At 44.0% G+C, this 23,369-nt stretch overlaps 1 protein-coding gene across 1 annotated transcript in view; it reads right to left on the bottom strand.

The window, feature by feature from the left end:
- The window catches only part of PRKAR2A (protein kinase, cAMP-dependent, regulatory, type II, alpha), a 43,627-nt gene that overhangs the window by 6,956 nt on the left and 13,302 nt on the right, over positions 1-23,369 (bottom strand). The window contains exons 3-8 of the mRNA XM_011980964.1: positions 22,902-23,055; positions 15,245-15,346; positions 14,997-15,071; positions 5,078-5,143; positions 1,966-2,107; positions 1,373-1,506 (exon numbers count right to left, since the gene is read on the bottom strand). Coding sequence (XP_011836354.1) covers positions 1,373-1,506; positions 1,966-2,107; positions 5,078-5,143; positions 14,997-15,071; positions 15,245-15,346; positions 22,902-23,055 — 673 coding nt within the window. The remainder of the gene's footprint in view (positions 1-1,372; positions 1,507-1,965; positions 2,108-5,077; positions 5,144-14,996; positions 15,072-15,244; positions 15,347-22,901; positions 23,056-23,369) is intronic.

The raw sequence follows: 23,369 nt of genomic DNA, 5'->3' as shown, positions 1-23,369 counted from the left end.
AAAATTAGCCCAGCATAGTGGCGCATGCCTGTAATTCCAGTTATTCAGGAGGCTGAGGCAGGAGAATTGCTTGAACCTGGGAGGTGGAGGTTGCGATAAGCCAAGACTGCGCCATTGCACTCCGGCCCGGGCAACAAGAGCTAAACTCCATCTCAACCAAAAAAAAAAAAAAAAAAAAAAATTTTTTTTTTTTCTAGAGACAGGGTCTCACTTTGTTGCCTAGGCTGGTCTTGAGTGATCCTCCCAGCTCAGCCTCCCAAAGCACTATGATTATAGGCATGAGCCATTGAGCCTGGCCTGAGAATTTTCTTTAATTTCAAAAAAAATAGCTGCTGCTTCTTTAAAGAGTTTAAAAATTGATGGGTTCAATGGCAAAGCTACACAACAACTCTGGAGTAGAAGGAAAGAGCTCTCTTTATAGTACAACCTCTTTCCAGCATACTGCCATTGGCCAGTAGGGGCAACTGCAAACAAATGGTAGGAGTTGCCCAGGAAGGTATTTGGCTTGGACAAAGTGATAGCAACCCTCCAGACCCTGACTCCTTATAAATGGGTAACAATTCATTCATGCAGACTGCACAGAGGTTAAACAAAAAGATATAAAAAACCCACAAAATCCCCAACCCAGAAAACCTTTCCTGGCCCTCTACTAACAGTAAAATGTGCTAAGCCCAAATTTTCTGCTTTAACATGGGTCCCACTGACCTATCAGTCTGCTCTGGGGTGCTGACCTGTTGGGTCCTGAGCAGGGTCTTTCCCTAAGCATCACTGTGGGTTTGGAGACAGCTGTAATGTGTGCAGCTGTCAGCAGAAAGTACAATGCCACTGGGCTACATATGTCCACACCATCCACCACCATTTCCCACTGTAAAACCGCAGGCTGTGACTGTGAACAAATGTGGACTTTCTCAAGGGACAAATGAGGAGACTGAAGGCTACAATTCCTCCTTTGAGAACGATTAGAGAGTGTCTACAGTTACACAACAGGTTTTTGCAGACCCTGTGGTAACTTCCATAAGTAAGAGTAGCAGCAAGAGAGGAAAGGAGCATGTTTATACTTTGGACTTTGTATCAGGCACTTAAATTGTTGGAGAGACATGCTGTTTTGAACCAAAGATGTAAAAACTGGGTTGGAGTAATCTTTACAAGTGGTCTAATAATGGGCTTTCAGAAGCAAAGTGGAGGTGTGGGTTGAACCTCTGCTCATCCTTTAGTGCTGACTTTCAAGTTTTCTAAATGCCCATAACCACAGCAATGGCAGCAGTGGTGGCAACAGCAGGAACAGTTCTGTCATGTTTGTTTTCTGTATGTGTTCTGTGGCTGACCAGAAGGTTTTGGTGTCACACTAAGAAGGCTCTGGGGTATGGCACACCTACTGCCCGAGGTTGCCCAGATCCATGCTGGAGCCAAACATCTTCACCAGCTGTTCCTCATAGTGTGAGATGTTCCTCTTCATGATGTCCATGCAGGGCCCCAGAAGCCTCTCGAATGCTTGTACATCCATAACTGCATTGTTAAAAAGAGGTGAGGGAGAGAATGAATTCAAGCCATTTCCCTCATGCAAACCTTTTCCTAAACATACCCTTTCATGTTATAGGAGATTACCCCTTGGGACACTGGCTACTTGCAAAAAGGGATGTTTCTACATGAATTCAGAAAGACTGTGTCATCCAAGTTAGAGACTTTACAGAGTCCAGCAGCACCTGTTCTCCCCATTCTCCCACAGCCCTGGACATCAGTTCTTTTCATATGGCTAAAGGGCCTGCATGCCTGTCTTGCTCACAGGCTGTCATCAACGCTCAGAAATGTTTGCTGAAAGTATCCATTCATCCATCCCTGGTGGTCATATAAACTGCCTAGGCCTAGACAGTAGTAAAAGATGGCAGAATATGTCAAGGCTTGCTGATGGGAAAAAAATATTACACGTTAGAAAAAGAGTATTAATGCATAAAGAACTTTTCTTACCTAAGCATTTGACATCTCCAACTGCATAAGCTGAGGCAGCTCTGGGTTTGTTGGTGACCAGGGCAAGCTCTCCAAAGTACTGCCCCTTATGGCAGCGGGCAATCTCGACCTCCTGGTTCCCACCATCCTTGTTTGATTTAGTCTACAGCAGGCAAAGAACATGACCTAGGCTGACTCCAGGATCACAGCTGGGCATGTCCAGTTGCACACACATGCACTGTTCTCAGCACACTTCACACAGTTATTGAGGCACTCACTTTGCAGAAAATTCACTAACTGTACCATGTAAACTCCACAGACTAATTTCAGTGGTCTGGTTTGATCAGAGGAGTTTGCTTTTCACCTAGGGCTCCATCTGAGTCCTAACATTTTTAAGGTAATCTACAGCCATACCACTCTGAACATGCCCAATCTTGTCTAAATAAGGACAATGCTTCTCTTAATGAGCCACAAACTTGGGCTATTTCTCTGAGTTGAGACTATGCCTTGAACAACATTTTATAGTGACAAAATTCCCCAAGCTCTCCACCTTCTTTTTTTTTTTTTTTTTTTTTTTTTTAAGAGACAGGGTCTCACTCTGTCACCAAGGCTGGAGTTCAGAGGAATGATCACAGCTCATGCAGCCTTGAAATGCTGGCCTCAAGCAATCCTCCTGTCTTGGCCTCCCAAAGTGCTCGGATTATAGGAGTGATTCACTGCTTCTGGCCAACAAATTTCTTTTTAAGTACTATCTGTATCTTAAGTTAGTGGTCCCTCCTCCCTTTTTTTTTTGAGACGGAGTCTTACTCTGTTGCCCAGGCTAGAGTGCAGTGGCATGATCTCTGCTCGCTGCAAGCTCCGCCTCCCGGGTTCATGCCATTCTCCTGCCTCAGCCTCCCGAGTAGCTGAGACTACAGGCGCCCGCTACCACGCCCGGCTAATTTTTTTTGTATTTTTAATAGAGACAGGGTTTCACCATGTTCGCCAGGATGGTCTTGAGCTCCTGACCTCGTGATCCACCCACCTCGGCCTCCCAAAGTGCTGGGATTACAGGCATGAGCCACTGCACCTGGCCTCCCTCCTCCCATTTTTTAAAGTAAGAGTTAAGTAACTAAATTTAAGATAATACACTACAGTGTATTAATATCTAGAGTTTTTTTTTTAACAAATCCAACTGCTAACCAAAGTGATAATTTAAGTAAAAAATTGTTTAGAATTTTTTAGTAAGAATTAGTCTCAATCTCTAAGAACAACTTTATGTTGTAGGCAGAAAGATAATTTCCTTTTTGGTTAATTTTTAAAGCAAACAAAACTGCTACACTGGCTTACACGGTTTGACCCTTCTTCCTTCTACACTTCCGCCCTGTTGCTCTGAAGTTGGTCTGTTCCATTTGGGCCAACTTTCTCTTTCCAATTTCAGTAGCATTCTCTGGAGTTGCAGCCATATTTGTGCTCACTTAGTCCCTTCTCTAGAACAGGAGGGACTTATCACACCATCACATACGCACCACCTCCAGTATTATGCAGGTTTTCTCGCAATGCACATTCTGAATCAGTAGATCTGGGGAAAAGCCCAGGACTCTACACTTCTGACAAACCTCCCACCCTGCAATATCCCAGTGCCATGCTGCTGCTGATCTTATGCACCTAACACTATGCTGTGATCATAGCAGGTGTCAATGAATATCTGAGAAATCTACAAACATCACTAATCCAAAAACTGTAAATAAAATGACACAGACATTTCAAACTATTGTTTTCTTTTTTTTTTTCTTTTTGAGAGGGAGTCTCACTCTGTCGCCCAGGCTGGAGTGCAGTGGCGCGATCTCGGCTCACTGCAAGCTCCGCCTCCCGGGTTCGCGCCATTCTCCTGCCTCAGCTCCCCAAGTAGCTGGGACTACAGGTGCTCGCCACCACGCCTGGCTAATTTTTTGTATTTTTAGTAGAGACGGGGTTTCACTGTGTTAGATAGGATGGTCTTGATCTCCTGACCTCGTGATCCACCTCCCTCAGCCTCCCAAAGTGCTGGGATTACAGGCGTGTGCGACTGTGCCCAGCTACTTATTAACTGTTACTCAATATATTTTGCAAAAGTTTTCATATTAGTTCGACTTAGTGTTATATATAACTGTTTTAACAAACTCTATATTCTCAAAAAAAAAAAAAAAAACTGAAAAATCTGGTGATGATAGATTTACCGGTAACAGTCATTCCTTCTACTCATAGCTCCTCACTTTTCTAGGTCACATCATCCATTAAATGACCACAGTTATCCTAGAGACCTCTTCTAGTAGTGCTCTAAAAAGGAAACTTTCTTCATATTCATCCCTTCCAATCTCTTTTTATTATATAATTTCCCTATTTTCTTTCCTTTTTCTTTTTCTTTTTTTTCAAAGACATGGTTTTGCTGTCACCCAGGCTGGAGTGCAGTGGCACAATCACGGTTCACGGCAGCCTCAATCTCTTGGCTCAAGAGATCCTGTTGCCTAGGCCTCAAAAGTGCTAGGATTACAGGTGTGAGACACTGCGCCCAGCCCCATTTTCTTTTTTTTTTTTTTTGACGGAGTCTTGCTTTGTCACCCAGGCTGCAGTGCAGTGGTGCAATCTTGGCTCACTGCAAGCTCTGCCTCCCGGATTCATGCCATTCTCCTGCCTCAGCCTCCTGAGTAGCTGGGACTACAGACGCCTGCCACTATGCTGGCTAATTTTTTTTGTATTTTTAGTAGAGATGGGGTTTCACTGTGTTAGCCAGGATGGTGTCAATCTCCTGACCTCATGATCCGCCGCCTCAGCCTCCCAAAGTGCTGGGATACAGGCGTGAGCCACCGTGCCCGGCCCCAGCCCCCATTTTCTATTAGGGTTTTTATCTTTTTCTTGATTTGTAGGCCGATATTCCCTAAATCATTAATTACATGGCAGATGCAAAGGCAGTAAAAATAAGAATATACTAAATCTATATTTAATCTAATCTAAATATACTAAATCTATACTAAATGGGCTTAAGCATGGGTCTCTGCCAGTCATACATCTCACATAACAATGACGGTTTGCTGCATTCAACACACTTCACATTATTTAAAGCAAACCGTTACTTTTTGTGTGTACACCATCACCTATAAACTGATAAACTCACCTTGCTTCTAATCAAGATGCTCACTTCACCAGACTCTATGATGTAAAAGCTATCAGCCTTTTCACCCTGAAAGAAAAAGGAGGTCAGGTCAGAGCCATACCTAGTATTGAAGGGGAATAAAGAAATAGTTTGCTTTTTCACTGCTTAAGCTCTGATTTGTATTTATTTTTTTAACTCTACAAATGAATCAACAGTAAACAAATTCAGAGTAGGCCGGGCACGGTGGCTCACACCTGTAATCCCAGCACTTTGGGAGGCTGAGGCAGGCAGATCACAAGGTCAGGAGATCGAGGCCATCCTGGCCAACATGGTGAAACCCGTCTCTACTAAAAATACAAAAATTAGCCAGACGTGGTGGCGCGTGCCTATAATCCCAGCTACTGGGGAGGCTGAGGCAGGAGAATCGCTTGAACCAGAGAGTCGGAGGTTGCAGTGAGCTGAGGTCGCGCCACTGTACTCCAGCCTGGCGACACAGTGAGACTCCACCTCAAAAAAACAAAAAACAAAACAAAACAAAAAACAAATTCAGAACAAAATGAAGAGGATTCTGATCACTGGGATATCAACCTAACTACAACTGACACATCTCCCACTTCTTAGCATGAACCACTCACATTGATCTCAATGAATGTGCCCAGGTTGCCAAGTGCATAAAGCATCACTGTTCTCATTGCTCATGTTGGTCTGCTATTGAAATCTATGACAGGGATCAGTAGTCAAGGCTGCTGCAGACAATTTTAAGGTGATTCCTGGCTACACCTGAAGTATGGGGTCCAGGGATAATCTTGAACCATTAAATATAACTCTCAACAGGACAGCATGGATCTGGAAGGTTCTGTCTTGGTGAGAGAGGTACTTTGATGTTACCCTTATGAACCTTAGGCTTTTCTTTTGCTTGTTTTATTTGTATTTTTAATTATTTATTTTTCTGGAAACAGGGTCTTGCTCTGTTGCCCACGTTGGAGTGCAGTAGTGTGATCATGGCTCACTGCAGCCTCAACCTCCCAGGCTCAAGTGATACGCCTGCCTCAGCCTCCCAAGTAGCTGAGACTACATGTGCACATCACCATGGTCAGCTAATTTTTGTATATTTTGCAGAGACAGAGTTTTGCCATATTGCCCAGGCTGATCTCAAACTCCTGGGCTCAACTGATCCACCCACCTCTGCCTCCCAAAGTGCTGGGATTACAGGCATAAGCCTACTTGTTTTGATTTTAAACCACATGGTTGAACCAGTCATTTACTTAATTCAACAAGTAATTTATTTACCAAGTTATTTACTATGTGCAAGGCACTGTTTTAGGCATGTGAAATATACCCAGTGGACAAAACGAATACCCCTTGGCCTTGTAGAACTTACAGTCTGACAGGGTAAACAAACTTTAAACAGTCAACATAATAAATCAGTAAATTATATTGTTCTGTTGCAAGGTGATAAGTGCTACACAAAAAGAGTAAAACAGGGAATGTGAGATCTGGAGTGCTGGGGAAGGAGTGGGTATCCTATATATGAGAGCTTTACTGAGGCTGGGTGTCATTCCTGTAATCCCAGCACTTAGGGAGACCAAGGCTGGAGGATTGCTTGAGGCCGGGAGTTCAATACTAACCTGGACAATACAGTGAGACTCTGTCTCAACAAATAAAAAATTTAGAAAATTAGCTGGGCACAGTGACATATGCCTGCAGCCCCAGCTACCAGAGAGGCTAAGGCGGGAGGATCATGTGAGCCCAGGAGGTGAAAACTGCAGTGAGCCATGATCCTGCCACTGGACTCCAGCCTGAGCAACAATGAGATCCTGCCTCTTAGGAAAAGGAAAAAAAAAAAAAAAAGAGCTTGAGAAGGTGAGATTTGAGCAAAGACCGGGAGGACGTCTGAGTTAGGCATGCAGATATACGTGAAGCAGCTTTCAGGCACACTTCATTCAGTTTCTGACCCCTCACTATTAACTTCTGGAACAAATACCATCTACATCAGATAATGCAATATTACTCATGCACTCTCACTCTGTGTGGGTCTTAGGTCTTCAGTGAGAATCTACTTCTTAGGCTTTCACAAACTTCATGTCCTTTGACCATCACATAGAGCCCCACGTGGGCACCATACACAGCTAGGATGACGTTTCTGAGTCAATCTAATCCCAGGACATATCACTGCCCCATATAAGTAAATGCCACAGCTTTACAAAGGGGTGCCTGTGGTTTCTGCCCTGCTATGTTGGGTAGGTATCCTACAACCAGCAGAGCCAAATAACCATGAAGTTCTAGCATTACACAAACAGCTGTATGATAGGAGCTGACAAAGGATGAAGAGCCATGAAAGAAACTTAGTAGGAGCCAGAAGCAGAGTCACAAAGAGGGAGAGGTTATTTCACCAAGAAGAGGGTGATGAAAAGGAAAGATCTGTGTGGTAGGAAAGATCTGCAAGTGATAGGTGGTGAAGGATAGTGCTTGAGTCCTTTTTGTTTAGATAGGTGTATAACATCCACCATTTAAAGTGCTCACATTTCAAGGCTATATAGATTGATGACTATTTGCAAATGTATAAACCTGTATAACCACCTCCTAGATCAAAATAGAAAATATATCCATACTCCAAAAGGCTCCCTCTGGAGTTCAGTCAAAAATACCACATTCCCACCCATGAAGTAACCATATCTAATTTCTGTCCTTGTAGGTTTTGGCCATTCCTTAATATAAATGGAGTCATACATTTTTTGTATCTGGCTTCTTTTAGTCCATATTGTCAGATCATACTTTGAAAGTCTCTGGCTATGCAAGAAATTAGGCTGGTAGCCAGAATAGAAACAAAGTGAGGGAAGGAGTGTAAGAGTGTTTTGAAGACAGCAAAGGCCAGGCACGGTGGCTCACACCTGTAATCCCAGCACCTTGGGAGGCTGAGGGGGGCGGACTGCTTCAGGCCAGGAGTTCGACACCAGCCTGGGCAACATGGTGAAACCCCGTCTCTACTAAATACAAAAAAGGTCACGTGTGGTGGCTCACGCCTGTAATCCCAGCACTTTGGGAGGCTGAGGTGGGCAGATCACCTGAGGTCAGGAGTTTGGGACCAGCCTGACCAAGATGGTGAAACCTCATCTCTACTAAAAGTACAAAAATTAGCCAGGCGTGATGGCGTCATTGTTATCCTGTACACATACCCTAGTCTCTGCTGTCTTCATTTTTTTTTCCTTTTCTTTTTTTTTTTCTTGAGACAGTCTCACTGTGTCACCCAGGCTGGAGCACAGGGGCACGATCTCGGCTTAGTGCAACCTCCACCTCCTGGGTTCAAGCAATTCTGTTGCCTTAGCCTCCTGAGTAGCTGGGATTACAGGCGCACACCACCATGCCTGGCTAATTTTTTGTATTTTAGGTAGAGATGGGGTTTCACCTCCATGTTGCCCAAGCTGGTCTTGAACTCCTGAGCTTAGGCAGTCCACCCGCCTCGGCCTCCCAAAGTGCTAGGATTACAGGCATAAGCCACCGCACCAGGCCTTTTTTTTTTTTAGACGGAGTCTCTTTTGCCCAGGCTGGAGTACAGTGGTGCAACCTCCACTTCCCAGGTTCAAGTGATTCTTGTGCCTCAGCCTCCCAAGTAGCTGGGATTATAGGTGTGCACCAGCACTCCTGGCTAATTTTTGTGTATGTATGTATGTATGTATTTTATTTATTTTTGAGACAGAGTTTCGTTCTTGTTGCCCAGGCTGGAGTTCAATGGTGTGATCTCGGCTCACCATAACCTCGGCCTCCCGGGGTTCAAGTGATTCTCTTGCCTCAGCCTCCTGAGTAGCTGGGATTAGCTGGTCTCGAACTCCCAACCTCAGGTGATACACCTGCCCCGGCCTCCCAAAGTGCTGGGATTACAGGCGTGAGTCACCATGCCCCGCCAAGTATCCTGCTTTTCAAGTTCACTACTAGGCTCTGTGTACCCATCTCACAGAAGGAACATTCCATTCTACATTCAAGAGTAAAGAAGCCAGACTGTACTGCATTTTAGGTCTTTGTGAACATGTCATCAGGTTTTTATATGTCTCTTTTTCACAATAGATAATATAAGATCCACATTCCACTATAAGAATGACTGAAGCCCTAATTTTCAGGATATGGGAATCTTTTGGGTTTAATGCAATGGTACTTTAATAGTGAAAACATAAAACATGATTTTGTAAAATTAAAGCTACCTTCTGTCTACATTATTCTGAGAATAAGCTAAATATTCTATCGATTATGAAAATTACTTGTGAAAATTATGCAAGTCATTAAAAAACAAAAATGTAGGCCAGGCGCTGTGGCTCACAACATCCCAGCACTTTGGGAGGCCAAGGTGGGCGGATCACCTGAGGTCAGAAGTTTGAGACCAGCCTGGCCAACAGGGCGAAACCCTGTTCTCTACTAAAAATAAAAAAATTAGCCGGGCATGGTGATGCATGCCTGTAGTTCCAGCTACTCAGGAGTCTGAGGCAGAAGAATCACCTGAACTGGGGAGGTGAAGGTTGCAGTCAGCCGAGATTGTGCCATTGCACTCCAGCCTGGACAACAAGAGCGAAACTCCATCTCAAAAAACAAAAAACAAACAAAATAAAACAAAACAAAACACAAAAATGTAGTCAGGTGTGGTGGCACAAGCCTGTAATCTCAGCTACTTGGGAGGTGAGGTGGGAGGATCACTTGAGGCCAGGAGTTCAAGACTAGCATGGGCAACATAAAGAGACCCTGTCTACAAAAAATTTAAAAATTAGCTGGGTGTAGCCTGGGCACGGTGGCTCACACCTGTAATCCCAGCACTTTGGGAGGCTGAGGTGGGTGGATCACCTGAGGTCGGGAGTTCACAGACCAGCCTGACCAACATGGAGAAACCCTGTCTCTACTAAAAAAAAAATAAAATAAAATAAAATAAAGTAGTTGGGCGTGGTGGTGCATGCCTGTAATCCCAGCTACTTGGGAGGCTGAGGCAGGAGAATCTCTTGATCCTCTGCCAGCAGGCGGAGGTTGTGGTGAGCTGAGATAGTGGCATTGCACTCTGGCCTGGGCAACAAGAGCAAAACTCCCTCTCCAAAAAAAAAAAAAAAAAGAATTAGCTGGGTGTGGTGGCACTGCTTGGAAGGCTAAGGGAAGAGTATTGCTTGAGCCCAGAAGCTCAAGGCTGCAGTGAGCTACGACCGCACACTGTACTGAAGCCTGAAAGACAGAGCGAGACAAAAACAAGGCCAGGCGCAGTGGCTCACGCCTGTAATCCCAGCACTTTGGGAGGCAAAGGTAGGAGGATCACGAGGTCAGGAGATCAAGACCATGCTGGCTAACACTGTGAAACCCCATCTCTACTAAAAATACAAAAAATTAGCCGGGCATGGTGGCAGGCGCCTGTAGTCCCAGATACTTGGGAGGCTGAGGTAGGAGAATGGTGTGAACCTAGGAGGCAGAGCTTGCAGTGAGCCGAAATCGCGCCACTGCACTCCAGCCTAGGCGACAGAGCGAGACTCCATCTCAAAAAAACAAAACAAAAACAATAAAAATAATTCAAAATGGATCACAGACCTAAGGTAAGAGCTAAAATTGTGAATGTCTACAGCTGTACTGCTTAATACATTAGCCACTAGTCAAATGTGACTCAGCACTTGAAATGTTGCTAGTATAAACTTAGATGTACTAAAGATGTAAAACATACATTAGATTTTGAAGACTTAGTATTAAAAATGTAAAATATCTCATTAATAAAGTTTTATATCACTTAGATGTAACAATATTTTAGATATACTGGTTAAATGAAATATATTAAAGTTAAGTTGACTATTTCAAGTATCTACTGAAAGTTTTTATTTCTTCAATTTTTTGAGACCAAGTCTTGCTCTGTCCTCCAGGCTAGAATGCAGTGGCATGACCTTGGCTCACTGCAACCTCTGCCTCCCAAGTTCAAACGATTCTCGTTCTTAGACCTCCCAAGTAGCTGGAATTACAGTTGTGCACCAGCAAACCTAGCTAATTTTTGTATTACTTTTTAGTAGAGATGAAGTTTCGTCATGTTGGCCAGGCTGGTCTCGAACTCCTGGCCTCAAGTTATCTGCCTCAAGCTATTCAGCCTCCCCAAGTGCTGGGATTACAGGCATGAGCCACCCTACCTGACCAAAGATTTTTAAAATTACATATGTGGCTCACATGTTATTTCTATTGAACAGTGCTGGTCTTGGAAGTAAACTTGGGAGAAAGTATTACTGATTTTGCAAAGATTTCCTAAAATACAGCAGCAAAAGTACAAACTACAAAGAAGAAAAGATGATAAACTAGACTTATCAAAATTAAAACTGTTTTCTCTTCAAAAGATACCATTAAGAAAATGAAGGCTAGGCATGGAGGGGCATACCTATAATCCCAGCACTTGGGAGGCCAAGGCGGGCAGATGGCTTGAGCTCAGAAGTTCAAGACCAGGCTGGGCAATATAGCAAGACCCTGACTGTATTTTTTTTTTAAGGCTGTAAATACTATTTACTGTTGAGAATGCAGAGCAACTGAATTTTCATGCATGGCTGGTAGGAATACAAAACAGTATAGCCATTTTAAGACAGTTTGGCTGTTTGTTATGAAGTTAACATATAATTTAGCAATTGCACTCTTAAGTATTTACTAAAAAAGGCCAGCCTGGCCAACATGGTGAAATCCCATTTCTACTAAAAACAAAAACAAACAAACAAAATTAGCCAGGCACAGTTGCACATGCCTTTGGTTCCAGCTACTCAGGAGGCTGAGGCACAAGACTTGCTTGAACTCGGGAGACAGAGGTTACAGTGAGCTGAGATCATGCCACTGCACTCCATCCTGGGTGACAGAGCGAGACTCTGTCTCAAAAAAAAAAAAAAACAGTATTTACTGAAGAGTAGTAAAAACATATGTCTACACAAAGGATGGGCATGGTGGCTCACGCCTGTAATCCTAGCACTTTGGGAGGCTGAGCTGGGCGGATCATTTGAGGTCAGATATTCAAAACCAGCCTGGCAAACACGGTGAAACCCTGTCTCTACTAAAAATACAAAAATTAGCCAGGCAGGCCGGGCGCGGTGGCTCAAGCCTGTAATCCCAGCACTTTGGGAGGCCGAGAAGGGTGGATCACGAGGTCAGGAGATCGAGACCATCCTGGCTAACACGGTGAAACCCCGTCTCTACTAAAAAATACAAAAAAAAACTAGCCGGGCGATATGGCGGACGCCTGTAGTCCCAGCTACTCGGGAGGCTGAGGCAGGAGAATGGCGTGAACCTGGGAGGCGGAGCTTGCAGTGAGCTGAGATCCAGCCACTGCACTCCAGCCTGGGCGACGGAGCGAGACTCCGTCTCAAAAAAAAAAAAAAAAATTAGCCAGGCATGGTGGCGTGAGCCTTTAGTCCCAACTATTCAGCAGGCTGAGGCACGAGAATCGCTTGAACCCGGGAGGCAGAGGTTGCAGTGAGCTGAGATTATGTCACTGTACTCCAGCCTGGGTGACAGAGCAAGACTGTGTCTCATTAAAAAGAAAAATAATGGGAGGCTGAGGCAGGAGAATTGCTTGAACGTGGGAGGTGGAGGTTATGGTGAGCTGAGATCGCACCATTGCACTCCAGCCCGGGCAACAAGAGCAAAACTCCGTTTCAAAAAGAAAACAGAAAAATGAAAAAAAAAATTACATTTGTACAATGAAATATTATTCAGCAAAAGGAATGATCTACTGATACATACAACATGGACAAATCTCAAAAATATTATGCTAAGAGAAAGAAACCAGATACAAAAACTATACATTGCATGATTTCATTTATATTAAATTGTAGAACGGAATTTCTACAGTGATAGAAAACATCAATGGTTTCCAGGAATGTGAGTGTGGGGGAGGGTAGTGACTGCAAATGCAAATACAAAACAAGGAACTGTATGGGTGATGGAAATACCACACTGGGGATGGTTACAAAACTCTTCCAATTTGTACACTTAAACTTAGTAATTTTATTGTATGTAAAACACACTGTAACAAAGCTGACCAAAAAAAATGAAACAACATAAAATGTAGTTTCTGATTCAGCAGGTCTAGTGGGGGGCCCAAGAACTTGCATTCCTAACAATTCTATCATTCTCAGATGATGCTGATTGCTGCTGGTCCTGGGATCTCACTTTGAGAAGCCTTGGTCCAGTGAGAGACACTGACAAAAGGGGCCTATAATAAGCCCCTTTTAATATCATCTTAATTAATGTCCATTCTGTACCACTACCTGTCTACCTTGAAGATAGATAGTACTCTATCTTCAAGAGCACAGACAATCAAGAAAACACTATGACTTTTCACATCTCCTGACATACTTTGTGAAAACCCAGTATGAGACAGGCCTAGAACCTTCAGGATGAATTGGAGGTCCTTTGAATGTTACTTAAAGCACCTTAAATTCAGAAGCAAATGTGGCCAGTTAACATCTCCCATTTCTGAAACTCAGTCCTACATTCTTACCATACCAGGATACCTGCTCTGAAACACAGCTCACACCACTGGCCTTTGCTAATATTGTTTTTTTGCTCTGAAGGACCTTTCCCTGATTTCAAACATTGTAATTGCACTTGTTTTTTAAGCCCATCTCAAATGGCATTTCCTTGATGAAACCGTATGTATTACTTCCATTTCTATGTTCTCACTGTCGTTCATACACTCCTTCATTATAGTGCTTATCATATCTGGTCCTACCTATCTTAATAAATGTTTATAGAATATATCAATTTCTAATTAAAAGAATTATTAATAGTAAGGGCTCCTAGAAAACAAATACATTCAGAGATGTGACTCAGAGTAGACATCATATTTTTGTTAGTCCTTTATCTCTTCCAGGGGAGCTTTCTTTTCCCCTTTTACGGTAAGTCTGATTAGTCCTTGTGGTTCTAGTGGGGCCAACTCCACCCACAGGACCCACGCCTGACCAATCTGAGCCTTTCCTCCTCGTGGTCTCAGTACTGGGTTCAAGGATAAGCATATCACCCAACCTAGGCCACCCATGTATCTTCTCAGTGCTCTTGAGCCAGAACCATAGGCAGAGAAGCTGATACCTGGAAAAGTCCAATACTATTTATGTTTTATTAAAAATACAAACACAGTGGATAAAGAAAATTATTAGACAGTACTCATTACAATGATCTAGCCCACTGTTTAGTAATCCTTACTGTATCCCAAAATAACATGAGAAAAATGCACAAAGGAAATACCAGACATCTTACAAATTTGGTTAATCACTGAAGACTGTGGACTCTGATTTGTGTTAGATTAGCCAAAAGGATGCCTTTGTGTCAAATATAGAAAGTTAGAGGGCAGAACTCTTTAACCTTCCCCAGGTTCTAATAGCAATAGATGAAACTTACTCAAGGTCAAAAGAAAATGACATCCAAAGAACAAACACTAGAAGCCAAGGAAAGGTGAGCGGAAGCAAGTGATCTGCATGTGTCAGTAAGACGGACATCAATAAGCTTCAGGGGACTATATAATTGTCCTCTGAAGTGTGATCTATTACCTGGTAATAAGAGCTCCCAACAATGGGAGAACATAGAAGTTTTTTTTTTTTTTTTAAATTTGAAATGGAGTCTCACTCTGTTGCCCAGGCTGGAGGCAGTGGCGCAATCTCGACTCACTGCAACCTCCGCCTCCTGGGTTCAAGCAATTCTCCTGCCTCTGCCTCCCGAGTGGCTGGGATTACAGGCGTGGGCCACCACACCCAGCTAATTTTAGTATTTTTAGTAGAGACGGAGTTTCACCATGTTGGCCAGGCTGGTCTCGAACTCCTGGTCTCAAGCGATCCACCTCCCTCAGCCTCCCGAAGTGTTGGGATTACAGGCGTGAGCCACTATGTCTGGCAAGATTTTTGAGATAAATGATGTACTAGTTATTCAGGGGTGACTTCCAGGAAAGGAGCTGTGTAAAGCCCTCACTCACCTGAGTGATTATGCGTTCTCCATCCTTATAGATCTTCTCTCCTATTACATCCACTATCTTCATTCGTTCTGACACCTGAAACAACAGACAAATTCAGAAATAAAAGGAAAAGACCTTAACTGAAAGTCACAATAGCTATGCAACACAGAAATGGGATTAGAATAGTATGATTTGAACACCTAACAACAGAATAGTTTTAAAAGCTTTTCCTGATCCCCATGAACAGATTCTCATTCAAGCCACTTTACCTCTAGCGATTTAAGGAGGGGCACAGACTCAATAAATGATTCAAACATCTTCCTCTTTTTTGCATTATTTTTCACTATGATTCTTCTAAAAGTCACCCGGTCCTACAAGAAAGAATATGAAAATTCTAATAAATGCCTATATACAGGAACATCTATGGTTTAATAAACTGGCCAAAGCAAATATTAGAGGAATATGTAAGTTACTGTGTTAATTAAGTGTTAATTGATACTTTAATCTTGAGTCATCAGTGGAAGAAAAGGACCTGTAGCCTGAGCCAGCCAGTTGCCCACATGCTGTTGTTTGCTATCTAACACTCAATAGGTGCCACCTATGGGTCATAAATAGAACACAAAACAGAAAACGCCTAAACATTTGTGAGCTCACTGTCACTGTTCAATGTCATAAAAGATACCTCTAGTGAGCTGAGATTATGTCACTACATTCCAGTCTGGGTCACAGAGTGAGACCCTCATTTCAAAAAAAAAAAAAAAAGACATCTCACCAAAAGAGAGAATAAAACAATCATTTAATCCTTAGAATCCAGAATTTAAAAACATTTTTTAAATCCAAAACAATTAGATTGTTCTTGCCCTAAAAAAGTTTATAATCTTAATGGGAAGATAACACAAAATATCAAAATATGAAGCTTGGCTGAATGCAGTAGCTCACTGCCTATACTCCTAGCATTTTGGGAGGCTAAGGTGGGCAAATGGCTTGAGCCCAGGAGTTCGAGACAAGCCTAGGCAACATGGTGAAACACCCGCTCTTCGAAAAAATACACAAAAAAAGTTAGCTGGGCATGGTGGCACATGTCTGTGCTTGGGTGGTTGAGGTGAAAGGCTCACCAGAGCCTGAGAGGTCAAAGCTACAGTGAGTTATTATTGTACCACTGCACTCCAGCCTGGGCAGCAGAGCAAGACTATGTCCCAAAAACAACAATATTAACAACAACAACAACAAAATACATATGAATAAAAAGTCTACATTTCAAGAATGGGTGCAGTGGCTCACACCTGTAATCCCAGCATTCTGGGAGGCCATAAATGGATCACTTGAGCTCAGGAGTTCAAGACCAGGCTGGGCAACATGGTGAAACCCCATTTCTACAAAAAATACAAAAATCAGCTGGGCACGGTGGTGTGTGCCTATAGTCCCAGCTAGTTGGGAGGCTGAGGCTTGGAGAATCACTTGAGCCCAGGGGGCTAAGGTTGCGGTGAGCCGAGATTGCACCACTGCACTCCAGCCTGGGTGACACAAGTTGAAACCCTGTCTCAAAAAAAAAAAAAAAAAAAAAAGTCTATAGTTCAAGACAGGCATATGAGCACATGAAATGTGCTTGGTGAAACTACAGAAGACAAGTGTTACATAAATTTCAAGGTAAGAAGGGGAGATCACGGTAGGCAGGAGTGATCAAAGATTATTTTGCAGCAAAAATGTCTGGGACCTGAAAGAGAGGTAGGATTAAAGTTAATGAAGAGACATGGGAGGAATATGCAAGATGGAAGGCAGGCATATGAAAGATACCTTGACTCTTAAGAAGTCATGGATTCCTTTTGTTTTATTTTTCAGATGGGGTCCCCCATTGTTGTCCAGGCTGGCTTTGAACTCCTGGGCTCAAGTGATCTCCCTACCTCAGCCTCCCAAGTAGCTGGGACTACAGGTGCACAACACTGTGCCTGGCTTAGTAAGTAATGGATTCTGATCAGGAGACAGTTAACCAAAGCCAGGCACTTCTCAGATATTTGTACACATGTGCAGGGAGACACACATGAGAATGTTAATTGCTTAGTCTTAGATTCCTAAATGGGCAAGCAGTTATTTGTATCTAAGTTAACTACCTTTCAACTACCTCAGGCTGTCAGGAATAAATATATATATACACACACACACACACACACACACACACACATATATATATATATTTTTTTTTGCTAGAAAGTATAACAATGGGCTGGGCACAGCGGCTCATGCCTGTAATCTCAGAACTTTGGGAGGCCAAAGCGGATGGATCGCTTGAGGTCAGGAGTTCAAGACCAGCCTGGCCAATATGGTGAAACCCCATGTCTACTAAAAATACAAAAATTAGCGAGGCGTGGTGATGGGCGCCTGTAATCCCAGCTACTCGGGACACTGAGACAGGAGAATCATTTGAACCCGGGAGGCAGAGGCTGCAGTGAGCCAAGATCATGCCACTGCACTCCAGCCTGGGTAACAGGGCGAGACTCTGCCTTGAAAAAAAAATAAAAACAGAACAATTATTTTAGGCTGTGTGTGGTGGCTCATGCCTGTAATTCCTGCACTTTGGGAGGCCAAGGCAGGAGGATCGCTTGAGGCTAGGAATTCAAGACCAGCCTGGGCAACACAGGGAAACCTAGTTAAAACACAAAAACAGGCCGGGCGTGGTGGCTCATACCTGTAATTCCAGCTCTTTGGAGGCTGAGGCGGGTGGATCACGAGGTCAGGAGATTGAGACTATCCTGGCTAACATGATGAAACCCTGCTTCTGCTTAAAATACGAAAAACTAGCTGGGCATGGCGGCAGGCACCTGTAGTCCCAGCTACTAGGGAGGCTGAGGCAGGAGAATCGCTTGAACCTGCGAGGCGGAGCTTGTAGTGAGCCAAGATCACAGCACTGCACTCTAGTCTGGGAGACAGAGCGAGACTCGGACTAAAAAAACAAACAAACAAACAAAACCCCACAAAAACAGAAAACCCCAATATTTTAATTTATTTATTAAAACAAACAAACAAACAAACAAAAACATACAGGCTGGGAACAGGGGCTCACGACTGTATTCCCAGCACTTTGGGAGGCCGAGGTGGCTGGATTGTTTGAGCCCAGAAGTTTGAGAACAGCCTGGGCAACATGGCGAAACCTGTCTGCACAAAAAATACAAAAATTAGCCAGGCATGGTGGCGTGCACTAGTGGTCCCAGTTACTGGGAGGCAGAGGTGGGAGGATCACTTGAGCCCTGGGAGGCGAAGTTGTAGTGAGGTGTGAGGGCACCACTGCACTCCAGCCTGACCAACAGAGTGAGACTGTCTCAAAAGATAGATAGACAGACAGATAGATAGATAGACACACACACACACACCCCCCCACACACACAGATAAAACAAAAGGCCTGGCGCAGTGGCTCACACCTATAATCCCAGCAATTTGTGAGGCCAAAGTGGGTGGATCACTTGAGGTCAGGAGTTCGAGACCAGCCTGGCCAACATGGTGAAACCTTGTGTCTATTAAAAATACAAATATTAGCCAGGCATGGTGGTGCACACCTATAGTCCCAGCTACTCGGGAGGCTGAGGCACGAGAATTACTTGAACCCTGGAGGCAGAGGATGCAGTGAGCTGAGATCACACCACTGTATTCCAGCCTGGGTGACAAGAGACTCTGTCTCAAAATAAATAAATAAATAAAAATTAAAAAATAAACACACAGAGGGCAGCAAAGTTAACTCCCAATATTTTATAAATCTACCTATATGTGTTACAAAGATTAGTATAACTGCAATAGCAAACAATATTTCGACCAGGCACGGTGGCTCACGCCTGTAATCCCAGCACTTTGGGAGGCTGAGGTGGGTGGATCACTTGAAGTCAGGAGTTCGAAACCATCCTGGCCAACACAGTGAATTCCCATCTCTATCAAAAATATAAAAAATTAGCCAGTATTGTTGGCACATGCCTATAATCCCAGCTATGCGGGAGGCTGAGGCAGGAGAATCGCTTGAACCCGGGAGGCGGAGGTTGCAGTGAGCCGAGATCATGCCACTGTAGACTCCAGCCTGGGCGACAGAGCAAGAGTCCATCTCAAAAACAACAACAACAACAACAACAACAAAGTTCTAACTAAAGAGAAAACAACAAATATCTCTTAAAGCGACTTTTTTTTTTTTTTTGAGATGGAGTTTCGTTCTTGTTGCCCAGGTTGGAGTGCAATGGTGCAATCTTGGCTCACCGCAACCTCCGCCTCCCAGGTTCAAGAGATTCTCCTGCCTCGGCCTCTGGAGTAGCTGGGATTACAGGCATCGCCACCATGCCCAGCTACTTTTGTATTTTTTAATAGAGACAGGGTTTCTCCATGTTTGTCAGGCTGGTCTCGAACTCCCGACCTCAGGTGATCCACCCGCCTTGGCCTTCAAAGTGCTGGGATTACAGGCATGAGTCACTACACCCGGCAAGTGACTTTTTTTTTTTGAGACAGAGTCTCACACTGTCACTCCGCAGGCTGGAGTGCAGTGGCATGATCACAGCTCACTGTAGCCTTGACCTCTTGGGCTCAGGTGATCCTCCCACCTCAACGTCCCAAATAGCTGGGACTACAGGCATGTGCCGCCACATCAGCTAATTTCCTATTTTTCGTAGAGACAGGGTTTCACCATGTTGCCCACGCTGGTCTTGAATTCCTAGGCTCATGTGATTTGCCCACCGTGGCCTCCCAAATTACTGAGATTACAGGCATGAGTCACCACACTCAGCTGGTTCTAACTCTTTTTATGCATGCTTTAACACTTCCCAAAACTCTCTTTTCATGTGGTGCAAATTCAGTTCCTATGGCTGTGGAGAATATAAAAAAGCACCAGACATCAACATAGCCTTTGAGAAGCATCCAATCGAGCACTGAAGAGGAAATTCCCACAGGCAGCAAGTGCTCAGAGGCAAGCAAACAGCCCTGAAGTTCAAAAGAGAAAAGGAGTGCTACTCTCTCCAGTGACTGCAGGAATTTCCCAGGAAACCTTCTACTGACTTTCAATAAAGTAAGAGAAAGCAGAAGAGACTAAGTACAGGGGCCATGATGGCAGCTGCCCACTATAAAAGCAGGAATGTAGGATCCAACTTGGAAAACTCAGTGATGACACCAGATCCTCCCTACTTCCACCTCAGAAGGCATTTCCAAGGCCTTGTGAGGTTGAAAGAAGTCAGGCTGGAGAGGACCTTCTGTGAGTTACTTTCCTAGAGGTGGTATTGAAGCTTTGAAAAAGTCTAGGCTTGCAAAGCAAGTGAATGAACAGGAGAAAAGTAGAGTCCAAAAGAACATCTTGATAGGTCACTGACCTATCAAGAAAGCAAGGAGAGGAGGAATGACTGCCAAAGGCAAGGAAATAGAAAGAACAGGAGTCTTAGGAAAGGAAGTCTCAGGAAAAGAGGGGTGGTGAGTGGCACCACGGCCATAGGGAGCTTGTGCCATCATTCTGTGAATACCCACCTTGTACCAGGCACTAAGGGAGTCGCTTCTCTTATGCCCATGTATTTAATCCTCATACCCCAGTCACAATGCAGGTGGTTTTACAGCTCAATATACAGTTTTCAATTTTCACTGAGACTTTCTCTTAGAGATTATCCAAGAATGGGTTATTTGGCTGGGTGCTGTGGCTCTTGCCTGTAATCCCAGCATTTTGGGAGGCCGAGGTGAGCAGATCACCTGAGGTCAGGAGTTCGAGACCAGTCTGGCCAACAAGGTGAAACTCCATTCCTACTAAAAATACAAAATTTGGTTTTTGGCCCAGAGCAAGATAGCCGAATAGGAGCAGCTCCAGCCTCCAGTTCCCAGCATGAGAGACACAGAGGACGGGTGATTTCTGCATTTTCAACTGTGGTACCGGGTTCATCTCACTGGGGAGTGCTGGACAATCGGTGCTAGTCAGCTGGTGCAGCCCGACCATCGAGAGGTGAAGCAGGGTGAGCCATTGCCTCACCTGGGAAGCGCAAGGGGGAAGGGAATCCCTTTTCCTAGCCAAGGGAAACTGAGACACACAACACCTGGAAAATCGGGTAACTCCCACCCTAATACCTGTCTCTTATACACATCTAGATGTGTATAAGAGACAGATGGAATACTATGCAGCCATAAAAAAAGGATGAGTTCGTGTCCTTTGTAGGGACATGGGTGCAGCTGGAAACCATCATTCTCAGCAAACTTTCGCAAGAACAGAAAACCACACACCGCATATTCTCACTCATAGGTGGGAATTGAACAATGAGATCACTTGGACAAAGTGCTGGGGTTACAGGAGTGAGCCACCACGCCCGGCCAATCTTTTACATTTTTAAAGTTTTATTTTATATTCCAAGATATGCCCTATTTGGGTGAATAGACTTGAAAAAAATGTTCATTCTGTTGTTGCTGTGTGCAGTGTTCTATAAATTTCACATAGCTTTTGTTAATTAATGGTGTTAAGTTCTTCCATATTCTAGCTGACACCAGCTGATTCTCTGTTCTTTTTTTTTTTCATTTTGTTTTTGCTTTTGAGATGGAGTTTTGCTCTTGTTGAATGTACCTGTTGGCAGATCTGGATTTCAGGTTTTTCCAGCACCCCATCTGGGATATATGGGAACCCAGGAACTCACTGTCATGTCTTTCCTCAAGCCCCAATATCCCTAGATAGTCTGCCTTCTTTCCACCTTTCAGGGTCTTCCTGTGTTTGCTATACTATGTCCAGAGTGGTGTGTGTGTGTGCTGTCTCTTATACACATCTAGATGTGTATAAGAGACAGCCATTCTTCTGCCTCAGCCTCCCGAGTAGCTGGGACTACAGGTGCCACCACCACGCCCGGCTAATTTTTTGTATTTTTTTTTTTAGTAGATACGGGGTTTCACCGTGTTGGCCAGGATGGTCTTGATCTGCTGACCTCGTGATCCACCCGTCTTGGCCTCCCAAAGTGCTGGGATTACAGGCGTGAGCCACCGTACCCGGCCCGTGTGTGTTTTTAAGTGAGAACACTAGCATGCTATAGAGCTATTCCATCTTGGTCTGAACCAGTAGTTGGCACCAAGGCTTATTATTTTGTTTTATATTTTTTGAGATGGAGTCTTGCTCAGTCGCCCAGGCTAGAGTGCAGTGGCGTGATCTTGCCTCACTGCAACCTCCGCCTCCTGGGACTACAGGCACCCATCACCATGACTGCCTAATTTTCATATTTTTAGTAGAGACAGGGTTTCACCATGTTGCTCAGGCTGGTCTCGAACTCCTGACCTCAAGTGATCTTCCTGCCTTGGCTTCCCCAAGTGCTGGGATTACAGGTGTGAGTCACCACACCTGGCCCCCCATTACTTATTATTCCCCTATACAAATCTATTCTCAAGTTTTTCAATCATTGAGTCCCAAGTGCGTGACCTATCCTTAAGTCACTATCTCTTTCAGGAGCACTCTTAATTTAACATCAGGATGTCACAATAAAGTGCTCTTTTTTTTTTGAGATGGAGTCTTGCTCTGTTGCCAGGCTGGAGTGCAGTGGTGTGATCTCGGCTCACTGCAAGCTCGGCCTCCTGGGTTCACGCCATTCTCCTGACTCAGCCTCCCGACTAGCTGGGACTACAGGCACCTGCCACCACGCCCGGCTAATTTTTTTGTATTCTTAGTAGAGATGGGGGTTTCACCATGTTAGCCAGGATATCTCCTGACCTCATGATCTGCCTACCTCAGCCACCCAAAGTGCTGGGATTACAGGCGTGAGCCACTGCCCAGCCCTAAAGTGCTCTTTCACGTCTTTAAAATGTGATTTCATTTGAGAAAATATGTTCATAATTTTATAATATCCATGTCTTTCAGATAACTGGCTGTAAGATATAGTGTAAATCAACAGCCCGAGGACAGAGACACAGAAAGGGAATTAATACTGTGCCTTGCAAGGGGAACAATTTCTCTCACTCACCAGTCCCCAGAGGGAGCCTTCTGAGGTAGCAACAATGGTAGCAGCTCTCGGGGTGTTGTACATCAGAGCTAGTTCTCCGAAACTGCCACGGTTGTCATATTGACCAACAGAGCGGGTTTGATTATCTTTTGTTACTAAAATGTCATAAGTTCCCCTAGAAGAATGACAAAAAATAATTTCATTAGTTACTTCTGATAATAAATGCTAAGAACTGGCAGGTACATATAAAAGAAAATGTTGTTTTAAGATATTTCCAAAGGAACTTTGCTAATATATAAAAAACAACATATTTTTGTATTTTGACTTTGTACTGTGTCCTATAACCTTGCTAAACTCATTTATTAATTCTAGTAGCCTTTCTGTGGCATTCTTGGAATTTCCTTTTTTTTTTTTTTTTTGAGACGGAGTCTCGCTCTGTCACCCAGGCTGGAGTGCAGCGGAGGGATCTTGGCTCACTGCAAGCTCCAA

Source organism: Mandrillus leucophaeus, unplaced genomic scaffold (assembly GCF_000951045.1).
Source record: "Mandrillus leucophaeus isolate KB7577 unplaced genomic scaffold, Mleu.le_1.0 Scaffold22, whole genome shotgun sequence".
Lineage (NCBI taxonomy): Eukaryota > Metazoa > Chordata > Mammalia > Primates > Cercopithecidae > Mandrillus > Mandrillus leucophaeus.
Note: the sequence above shows the minus strand (reverse complement) of the source record. Positions and strands in the feature narration are given on the sequence as shown.